Genomic DNA, 12,044 nt, shown 5'->3' with positions numbered 1-12,044 from the left:
ATTAGATATTTATATTTGGTTTCAATGTATCAATATGTAACTACTCAGTTTAAGCATGAGACATTTGTATTTGTATTTTATATCTGATTCATCCGACTAGCTTCATATAATTGTATTTTGTTTTAAGCCTATCATTTTGTATCATTTCATGCAAATATAAATTTATCATATAAAAGACAAATTATATTCGTTGATTCAAATTGAACCATCCAAATACAAATGATATATTTTTATTGTATCAAACGATACAAATGATATGCTTTAGCTACCTGTGATTAGTTACTATATTCATATTTTATGTCAAATACAGATAGTTATGTTCAACTGATACATCGGCTACGTACAGTAATTTTTGAAAAATGTGGTTAGCGCGACCACTATTTCTTATAATTGGAGATATTTTTTGAAAATTGTCAAATTAAGATGCAATAGAGCTATTTCTTAGTTATGTTGATGAACAATTTGCTTGTATGTTCTATTATTGATCAGTCCAAAGCTTTAGTTTGTTACATATTTATCTCAACCAGTACATAATAATAAATCTGAGGTTAACAATTCATCCCAAAATAAAGCCAATAGAATTAAAGAAATAAGCCTCCAACCAAATAATAGCTAGAAAATGTATAATTTTTTATTTTTTTTTGTATATTAATGTATAATGTATGAAGAAAAAAATATTTTTAATAACATTCTTACTAGATTATCCATATAAATACGCCTCAACATAACTCTGAATCAAACGCAATCTTTTGGACTATTCATTCCACTGTCAAGCTAAATAATCAAAGATAAATTGTAATGTATATTTTTCTTAATGAGTGCAATCATTGTATGTTCTCATTTATTTAGGTGATATAGAATAATCAAGTTCAACTTGATTGAGGAAGCTGTGACTCACACTAATCAGGTTTAAATTGATTGAGGAAACCTATAACAGGTATATGTCATATTGATCGATCAGTAATGCCTTAATCTCAAATTAATTCGTTTGAGTGACTTTATAAACCCTTCTTATTCATTAATTTGTACGCAATTTTGGACATAGATTTTCATTTTCTTTTTTTGAAAATCTTGATTAACGTGAAGTTTGACTGAAGCTAAAAATGTACTTAAACATAATTTTTTGAAACATATTTTACTTATATATATATGTGTATGTGATTTTCAAAAATCAATTTAAATTATCTATCAAACCCAATTCTTAATGAATTGAGATGGATTCGACCAAAACTTAAACGAGTCGAATGAATTGGACTTTAGGATTTGATTTTAGTATAAATAACATAAATATCAATCTGTTAAAAGTAATTACATTCTCTTTCATTTATTTAATTACTTTATTCTCTCTTCTTATTAATATACATAATATAGTCGACATATAGATAACATTTTATATATACGTGAAATTTTTATAATATATTTAGGGAGTTAGATTTTTTATAATATTAAAAATATAAATTGTGTATTTATGTAATTTTTTTTTTTTTTTTTTTTTTGTTGATTTTACCACCCCTACGGCCTACTCACTCACAAAAGAAAGACCTCACGTGAGTGTGACACCCCTGGAGCTCCCACCTCAGCCTCATCATATTGTGTGGCATACATTGAGATAGCCTTTCTAAGATCTTCCTTCTCTCCCCCTTCTCAAACACCAACAAAATCAACAATCCAAACAAACCCTCTCACAAAAAAAATAAAGAAGATAAAAAACAATTATCACCTCAAAATCCCTCAAAACAAAAGAAGCCATGGCCAACATGATGATGATGAGCTCTTCCAAAGCCTTAATCACTTCATCATCCACCATCCCACCATCTCCAAGATTCAAACTTTCCCTCGCTCAAATCCCTTTTCCAAAACTACCCCTCCCTAAATCACCTAAATCCCACAAACCCCTTACCCTCCCATCAAATCTCAACACCATTTCAGTCATTCTTGCAAGCTCCCTAGCCATAGCACCACCTTCACTTGCTGAAGAAATTGAAAAAGCTTCTCTTTTTGACTTCAACTTAACACTCCCTATTATGATGGCTGAGTTCCTCTTTCTCATGTTTGCTTTGGACAAGATTTACTTCAGTCCATTAGGGAAATTCATGGATGAAAGAGACTCAGCCATTAAGGAGAAACTCAACAGTGTGAAGGACACTTCTGTTGAAGTGAAGCAACTGGAAGACCAAGCTGCTGCTATTATGAAGGCAGCAAGAGCTGAGATATCAGCAGCATTGAACAAGATGAAGAAGGAGACTCAGCTTGAAGTGGAACAGAAGATTGCTGAGGGAAGGAAGAGAGTTGAGGCTGAATTGCAAGAAGCATTGGCTAGTTTGGAGAGTCAAAAGGAGGAGACTATTAAGAGTCTTGATTCTCAGATTGCTGCTCTTAGTGATGAGATTGTCAAGAAGGTTCTTCCTGTCAGTAACTAATTCTCAAAAGTTGTATTGTATGCTGTTGGTAATTTGAATATAATGTTTGTTTTGGCTGTTACTTTGTATGTTAAATCCATCATTATATACTGATGAAAAATCTCATTTTATGTGGTCATGTCTGACTTCAGTTTTTTTCCCCCTCCTCACTTTATATTTACTTTTTCTCTAATATATCTTTTTAACTTACCTCTTTTTATAGTAGTTCTATCTCATACCCTACTTCTTTTGTAGAGTTATCGTTTAAGTTGGTAATGTGTGACATTACGCAGCGACAGAAAACAACACAATCCATTCAAATAGTTGTATTCATCAAAACAATATAGTGTGATAAAATACAACACAATATGATATGTTATGAAACAATATGTCACAACTATCCAACCAGAGTGTTAGATTACTGGTTGATCAAAAAGTTATAAATATGAATACTTGAAGTTTGAGCATTTTGATCTACAAGTATGATGATATAGGTTATAAGTTACTCCGTCTCTCTAAAACTTTTGCCGCACTCTTGTCGTATCCTCCAAAAATATACAATTTTTGAAGAATCTGAATCATGTCCAATGAAATTTTTGAAGAGTACGAACAACATACCGTTAATTGAACATTTTTACTAGAATATCAATTAGTCGTTATAGTATGGTATACCTATATTTAGTTCATGAGTGACTGGATTGTTTCAAGTATTTTTTTCTGTCATCAATGCATAAAACATAGGAGTTAACTTTTTCTGAATCCCAAACCAGAATTTACAAGTTCAAGTCTGATGATATATGAATTTGCCTTTTCCAATGACAAAAGAGATATTTGTGTATTTCTGTTCTACACAAGTAATCTCAAGCAAATTCATGTGTGCACAACTAATTTTCATCTGCATATGAGGAAATGGAACAGATGCATAGTGAAATAATATCACTGGATAGTCAAAAGTTTGGAACTTCAACTAGAGGTGAATGTTTTCCATTTCCTCTCCAACTCTCTTTGAGATTTGCAAACAGTTCACTGGATTCCTCTCTTCAAAGGTACTAATCACTGCACCACACTGTTAGAACTCCGTAAGTAAACCATCGCGTGATCTCAATGCACTGCTTTTCTGTTTTATTCTCCTCTCCGGGTTTGCCAATTTGTATGGAAGCCATCCTCTAAAGAAATGAACCAACCTGGATTCACAAGTGGCAACAACACACCTGTTGTTGTCATGAATATTGTTTTGAGGGTTCTTTAAAACGACATCTTGATGGCGATTACCCTCTCGTTCACCTCTCCGTTGTCTGCTTTCATAGACTTTGGATCTGCAAAAATGCAGACAAGTTCATACATATAGTTAACAGTTCATACAAATATGCATTAAACTCTGAAACACTAAGTCCATTCTTTCAATTCCTCTGCATGATCAACAAAGTGACACACTAACTCCATTCTTTCAATTCCTCTGCATGATCAACAAAGTGACGTAGCCAGGTCAATATCGGTATGATGATGAGCATTACTGGCATTATATCAGCATAGAAACTATAGATGGAACATATAAATGGCAATATTGAGTACAGAAACTAGAAATGAAAACACCTAGATACCAAATTTTATGACCATGTGCCCAGCAACTAAGGCTCATTGGCTGCATTTTTTGGAAGAATCAAGCATTGATAGGAAAGCAATTGCTAAAACACATGGATGAAGTGCAGTACTAGAAAACCTGAATTAAAAATAACGATGAAGCCAGTGTACAGAACTTACATGCGACGTTCAGTTTTATGAGGGTCCTCTCTCTCTGATCGCGTTTTGACCAGATTGTAACTAATGGAGACATGCCTCATAAAACTGAGCTGCAAATGCACAAGCAAACCATATAAAGATTAGACAAAAGCAATTTTTCCGAAGAAAATACGATGAATTGACAAGAAACCTTATCACCATCCTTGATCTGATAGGTTCCTAACAAATCACTATCAGTTAGTAGCTTCCGCCCATGATAGCTCAAGCAAAAATGTCCCCATACATGTGACCTGCAAGAGCATCACAACAAAATTAGTGCACTAAAAAGAACTAGTCAAGATAATATATATAGCGAAACTGCTGAGCAAATTATGTCAGACAGAAATCGGCTTCGATGACATTATACCATGTTTATGTAAAGTAATATCATTCAATCATTAGGTCCTTCCAAACTTAGTGATATCTCTCAGTTGGTCATAAGAGAATGAAGTAGAAGTTACAAGCAAGCTACCACAGAAGAAGTTTAGCATGAAAATCTCCTTTTGCAATACACATACCATGAAACCTTGCCTGTTCCTGTCTTTGGTAAATGACTGAAGGCAGATTCCACCGCTTGTTTCAACTCCGCCACTGTCCCATTCCTTGCAACTTCAATATCTGCAGAACACAAAATTCAATTGATCGGACCATTTGAAAAGACATATGATACATGACCAACAATGAAGCTTGTAACCTAAAGCAACTTTTCCTCATATCAAGGGTGTTCTACAACTTAAATATACAACAACGACATACCTAGTGGAGTCCCACAAAGTAAGGCCTTGGATACAGTGGCGGAGCCAGAATTTTCACTGGGGGGTTCACAAGTAAATATACGGACTAGTCAAACGGGATTCAACATCTACTATATATACATAAAAATATTTTTGACCATGTAAAAATAGTATAATTTTCCGACAAAGGGGGTTCGGATGACCCCCTGAATTGTACGTAGATCCGCCACTGCTTGGATAGAGTATGTACACCGACCTTACCCCTACCTCAGAGGTATGAGAGGTTGTTTCTCATAGAACCTTGGCTCAAGGAATCGCAGTCCAAAAGCAATCCACCAAAAGAAGTAATGGAAGTACATGAAACAACAGATAGTAACAAAACTACAAAACAGTATGATAGTCGAGGTTTAGGGAATCATGATAGTAACAAAACTACAAAACAGTATGATAATCGAGGTACAGGGAATCATCATATAGAAACATAAACCGAAGGACAAGAAACAGCGGGAGCAATACTACGATTACTAATATGAGCGAACACTACCTACTACTCTTTTATCCTAATCTTTGACTTTCACATTCTCCTATCTAAGGTCATTTCTTCAATAAACTAAACCTGAGACATTCTGTCTAATTACCTCTACCCAATACTTTTTCGGATATACCTCTACCTCTCTTGAAACCATCCATAGCGAACCTCTCAGACCTTTGCGCTGGAGCATTCGTACATCTCCTCTTCACATGCCCGAATCATCTGAGTCTTGCATTCGTGCGCCATGTTATAAAACTTAAATGTAACCAAAAAAAAAAACAAGCTCTTATCCTATTTGCACAAATAGTGAAGGGATTTCAATTGAACCCCTTTCCTCCAAGCTAGCTTCGCCCATGGATTACAACATATACTGGCTTGCCACAGGTGGATTTAGACTGTAAGCAGCTGAGTATGATCTACTTTGACCCAAATCATATAATTGAAAGTGATGTACATACACACACATATACAATACTACTTGGACACCATCATTCTGAATTCTGGATCCATTTCTAAGGGCCTACACACATCAATTTCAGTGTTATTTGAACTCAACAACAACAACATAGCCAGTATAACCCGGCAAGTGGGGTTTGGGAGGATAACCTACTTCGGAGGTAGAAATGCTGTTTCCGTTAGACCTCAGCTCAAAAAATAAAACAGAAATCAACTAGTCATGACAAAATACACTAGAGAACATTGCTGTTTCTGTTTGAACTCACAGACTCTAACTCATAGATTCGTCGTCTATACAAAAATCAACTTCACAATTCAACAGGAGGAGTAAAATACGAAAAATTTACCAAAGGAAGAGCCATCCAATTTGAGAACAGCGAGCTTGAGGGGTTCCTCAGGTAACTTGTTGTAATACAAGCTATTTTTGGGCATGCTATCACCGAGCAAAAATGGAGGTACTATACAAGACAATGATGATCCATTCTTCTGAAATGAAAATCTAGGACTAACATCTTCTTCATCCCTATCTAAAACCTCCATAACTAGAACATATAACTAAACTATACCATCTTAAAGAGCTCTAATTATTTGATATCCTTAAGCTTACCTTGTCTCTTAGGGGTTGTTTTTTTCCTAATATTAATATTGTTGTTGTTACTATTATACTATATCTTTTGGGCGCCGAGGGTGTGCGCTAATGGTCAATGAGTTGGGTTGATATGAGGTTCAGGACCTAAAGATGAAAAACATTAGGTTTATTTAATATCTATTGCTGACGAGAGATATAAGTATCTCGTGAAATTAGTCAGGTGTCAAAAGATGTCCAGACACCGCAATCATAATTTCTTTAAAAAATAAAAGCTACATCTTTTGGTGATTCTTTGGTACACATTTAAGGTTGTGGTTGGCTTATGTTGGAGGAAATTCTAGTTGGAACATAAAGAATTCAATTGAATTGCTTTTTAGTCACTTTGTGCCTACTTTGTTTGGTGCGTTAATGATTTGGAGGGAGAAATTTGGTTCCTTTGTGGAATTAACTGCCCCTACCACGCGCCAGAGATGGAGCGTGCATTTAACTGAATGACAAAGTTGGGCCGCCGAGATCCCGTGATTCTACTAGGCCCGGCTCGATTTTTGCCTTTCACACGACTACTGGACTGCTCCCTTCGTCTTATTTTAGTTGGTCATTTTATTAAAAATATATATATAATAAGTTGTACGAGAATAGAATTAATTAATTTTTTCTTACTTACTAAATCTCATCTTATTAAATCAGAACAAAATTTATTAATTTTTTCTTATTTTACTCCTACAATTAATTATATACATTAAATGTAAACAATTATAATTTTAATGTCCATTTTTATGCCAAATGAATATCATTGATATTGTAAAGGATAAAATAATAAAATTTATCATTTAATTATAATTTTTTATTACTATATAAATGAAATGCGTTTAACTAAAATGAGACAGTGAAAGTACTAACTTCGTATCTTCATTTTTTTTTTCATTTACGTGTCTGTCTTCCTCCGATTAGACATGAAATTAAATTAAATAGACTGGATATGACGTTAGATAAAGGGTTATGAAAGTCATATACATTAAAATAGTAGGTTTAGTAGATAGTTCTCCAGTCGAGCATTGTCACACTTAACAATACAAGTAGTTTGTAGTATTATTTTTGTATTTTTTTGTCCTTTGATTTATGCTAGTATTTAATTTCTTCTACTTTAATTATCCTATTATTTTGTGATAGTTATTGTTTTTTTCTTTAAATTGGTTTAAGATATTTTATATTATTTTATTATGGCTTTTTTACTTTCGTTTTTTTTTTTTTTTGAACTACTTGGTTTTGTTTTTACTTGAGCTGAGGTGAAAATAAGTTCTCTACATTTAAGAAAGGTAGGGTAGAGTTTTGTATATTTTAGTCAGTTCAAATTCTACTTGTGAAATTATATTAAATATGTTATTGTGCCTTAAATTAAAAACCTAAAAATATAATTTGTTCTTGTGACATTTTTCTATAGAAGAGTATCATCAATGGTAATGTCAGAATGTTGTTTAAGATTGAACCAACCATTTAGGTCGATTTATTGATCGGTTCGATTTTTTCACGTTTTCTCCTTTACAATGTACAACGCACCATATATTTGCTTTTCAAAGTTGGAAGCTCCTCCGCCTCTTGTGTCCAATAGACTCCCATAAATCAATTAGGAGGAATAAAGCTTTTTTTTCTTTTTTGGTCCAAAGGAGGAACAAATCATGTGTTGATATTTACTTTATCTTCTTTGCTTTATTGAACATGTACATTTTGCCCAGACAAGAGTGCTAGATTTCTAACATAATCATATTTCCGTTTTAGTGCATTTAAAAAGAACGAAGTTTTCCTAAATTTGAAAAGTAATTTTAGTTTAAATTTTTCATTTTATTTTTAATGAAAACTTTTATAACCGCACAAATACTATGACATATTCAAAACTATAAATTTTTAAAAAATCTTAAGTTTTGTATCCAATCAAATAAGTCCACGTAAATTGAATTGGATGGAGCAATAAGTTGCCCTTTTGGCGAAATTGAATTTGAGAAAAACAAATTAAATTACTAATCGTCAATCATCTTGTACAATGCTGGAGCCACCTTGATCGAAATATTATATTATGTAAAAGTTATGTTAAAATTTCTTTAATTTTTTTTTTGTATGTTCACTTTTTATATCTTGACTTTTCGTGGTAAAATTATTCGGCTCTGCACAAATCTTATACCTTGTGATGAATCGAAAAGAATCCCACGTTCATAAAGGAGTGAGATCCCCGAACTCCTTATAATATTTGGGCAATCTCCATCCTTTGAGTTAATTTTAGGGTGTGAGCTAGGTTAGATCATTAATTTGACATGGTATTCGAGCCAAAATCTATTCGATGCATGTGAGCCTAGACGATATGGGTATGAGTGTCTTTTATACTTTCATTATATTTTCTTTAGATTATTTTAATATTGAGTTGAGGGATATCGGAAATAGTTTTTCTACCTCATTTATGAGATAGAGGCACGAACTGGGTATATTTTATTTTTTTCAGATCTTACTTTGTGGAAAGACACTGATGTTGTTGTTGGATATGGGTATGGGTATGAGGGTGATAGCAGGGTGAATTTAGGCCCGAGACTTAATGTAACACCTTGCAATGATCCATTTTGCTACATTATATGCATGCTCAAACTTGACACTTTGAAATGAGTTGTTCCGGTCCAATTTCAAATTATACATTTCATCTAGACAAAAAGAATAGAAAAATAATATAAATATACAACTTAACTTATCATATTTACACAAATCACCTTCCTTATAAAGCATACACCTTAACATAAATATACATCTTAGTTGGTGTATCGGGAGTTAATTATATATCTCCTCAAAATTAAAAAAAAAACGTATCGAGAGCTAAATATGTATCTTTACAAAGGAAAAAATATATTTTTCTTGGATGTACTATGTATCTCGACAGACCCAAAATCGAAAAAAAATGCATCAGAAACTAATTATTGTTGTAATTCATGATTACCAGAAGAGAACAATGGAGAAGGAAGAAAGAAGAAAAAGAAGCAGAGAGACTAGGGAGTAATTGAGTATAGAGAATGAATGAGAAAATTCTTATTTCTTGATCACAATGTACATACAAAGACTGTATATATACTACTAAAATTAGTTAATTAATTTGACTTTAACTAACTAACTACTAGTAGTTGCTTAACTGATCAATTATATAACTAACTCCCTGTGACTATGACTTACTACCCTTGCTTGACACTAGGTTCCTTCAACACTCCCCCTCAAGCCTGGTTTAGTAAAGATGTTTTGAAGTCCAAGTTTAGAGCATAAGTAGTGATGTTGAACTTTAGTCAGTCCTTTAGTTAATAAATCAGCAGGTTGATCTCTTGTAGGTATGTACTCGGTTGTTACCATTCCTTGACTAATTTTCTCTCTGATAAAGTGACTATCAGCCTCAATATGTTTGGTTCTTTCATGGTATACAGGATTGGCTTCAATCTGTATAGAAGCTTTGCTGTCTGTGAAGATCTGAACAAGTTGTTTGACCACTATTCCCAACTCTTTCATCAATCCTAGTAACCAACCTATCTCTGTGATGGTAATGGATATGCTTCTGTACTCTGATTCTTCAGAACTCTTAGAAACTACAGGTTGTTTCTTTGATTTCCATGATATTAAAGAGTTTTGCAACTTCACAAAATAGCCTGACACAGATTTCCTTGTGAGTGGGCATGAAGCCCAATCAACATCACAATAGGCTGATACATTGTTGTTATGGTTGTTAGACAGTAACACACCTTGCCCTGGATGATTTTTAACATATCTCACAATTTTTAAGGCTGCAACCATGTGAGACTGTTTAGGCTGCTGTAGAAATTGAGTTAATGTTTGTACTCCATAGGCTATATCAGTTTTGGTCATTGTAAGATATAATAGTTTCCCTATTAACCTCTAATATACACCTTGATCAGCTGGAGGATCATGAATGTCCACAAATTCTGTATTCCTGAGATGATCATCACACTGTACTAATGTAAGCTTAGTGTTTGTATCAACTGGTGTGATTGCTGGTTTAGCTCCTCCAAGACCTAATTCTGCAATGAGTTCTAGAGAGTATTTCCACTGGTGCATCAATATGCCAAGTTTAGACCTTGCAAACTCTATTCCTAGAAAGTACTTCAATTCTCCCAAATCCTTCATTTTAAAGGTTTGTTTTAAATCTTCATTTGTTTGTTCTATCAAGTTGAGGTTGTTTTCAGTTATGAGCATGTCATCAACATAAATGATTACCACTACAATTCCAGTTTCTATTTTCTTGATGAATAGAGAGTGATCTAACTTACTTTGTTTGAATTGAAACTTCAGCAGAGCTTCAGACAGTTTAGTATTCCACTGTCTTGGTGCCTGTTTTAGTCCATATAGGAATTTGGTGAGTCTGCATACTCTCTTCTTCCCCTGACTCAAAAATCCCTGAGGCAAATCCATATAAATCTCATCATTGAGGTCACCTTGTAGGAAAGCATTAAATACATTCATTTGGTGTATATGCCACTGATTTTGAGCAGCAATAGTGAGTACTGTCCTTATAGTTTTCATCTTAACAACAAGTGAAAATGTTTCATGATAGTTTATTCCTTCCAGTTGATTGTACCCTTTAGCTACAAGTCTAGCTTTTAGCCTTTCAACCTCTCCTGTAGCTTTATACTTCACCTTGTAAATCCATTTACATCCTATAGGTCTTTTACCTTAGGAAGAGGAACCAATGTCCATGTATTATTGTTCCCAAGAGCAGCAATCTCCAGCTGCATAGCCTCCATCCATCTAGGATTAGCAGCTGCTTCAGTAAAATTCCTTGGCTCAGTGATATTAGACATGTTTGACAAGTAGGCCTGATATGATGTAGAAAAGTTGTCATAAGCAATGTATTTAGACAGAGCATAGGGACCCTCTTGTATGCTTAATGAAATAAAATCCTTCATCCATAATGGAGGTCTCTTATCTCTACATGAGCTCCTTTATTCCTGATCATTTACTAGATATGGTACTTGAATTAACTGTTGATTAGGTACCTTCTCATGATTTATATGTTGTATTTATGCATCCTCCTCATGATGATCTAGACCAACCTGAGGAGTTGACACTTGAGCTTCTTGTTGCATCATAGTAGGTCCTACACCTCCTTGTTCTTTTAGATGATGTAAGTTAATATCTACTGACTGAAATATTGGTATGGTATTATCTTGTGTTCTTGACTTGAAAGGAAAAACATCTTATTTGATATTAGATCTCTGTTGACAAAAAAAGTATTATTAGTAATGTCATCTAAGAGATAGCCTTTTTGGACATCAGAATATCCCATTAGAATAGGATTTTAATTTATTAGTTTCCTGCACAACTTTAGCAAAGCATAAACAGCCTATCACCTTAAGATGACTTATAAAAGGCTTCCTATTGTGGAGTATCTCATGGGGTGTTTGATTGTTAATAACAGAACTAGGCAGCCTATTAATTATATAAGCAGCAGTTTGAACACAATAACCCCAAAACTTTAGAGGTATGCAGGCTTGAAACCTAATAGCTCTTGTGATTTCTAA

At 33.7% G+C, this 12,044-nt stretch overlaps 2 protein-coding genes across 2 annotated transcripts; one reads left to right on the top strand and one right to left on the bottom strand.

The window, feature by feature from the left end:
• The first annotated feature begins 1,497 nt into the window (after positions 1-1,497).
• On the top strand, positions 1,498-2,538 carry LOC107872840 (ATP synthase subunit b', chloroplastic). Its single transcript, XM_016719465.2, has one exon. The coding sequence runs from the start codon at positions 1,749-1,751 to the stop codon at positions 2,418-2,420; it is 672 nt and encodes a 223-aa protein (XP_016574951.1). The 5' UTR covers positions 1,498-1,748; the 3' UTR covers positions 2,421-2,538.
• A 559-nt stretch (positions 2,539-3,097) lies between these two features.
• LOC107872839 lies at positions 3,098-6,855 on the bottom strand. The gene is made up of 5 exons (XM_016719464.2): positions 6,248-6,855; positions 4,697-4,796; positions 4,330-4,429; positions 4,161-4,249; positions 3,098-3,715 (listed from the first exon to the last, which is right to left on the bottom strand). Exons 1-5 carry the CDS (start codon positions 6,438-6,440, stop codon positions 3,469-3,471), a joined length of 729 nt encoding a protein of 242 aa, XP_016574950.2. The 5' UTR covers positions 6,441-6,855; the 3' UTR covers positions 3,098-3,468.
• Between the last annotated feature and the right edge of the window lie 5,189 nt (positions 6,856-12,044).

Source organism: Capsicum annuum, chromosome 6, assembly GCF_002878395.1.
Source record: "Capsicum annuum cultivar UCD-10X-F1 chromosome 6, UCD10Xv1.1, whole genome shotgun sequence".
Taxonomy (NCBI): Eukaryota; Viridiplantae; Streptophyta; class Magnoliopsida; order Solanales; family Solanaceae; genus Capsicum; species Capsicum annuum.
Note: the sequence above shows the minus strand (reverse complement) of the source record. Positions and strands in the feature narration are given on the sequence as shown.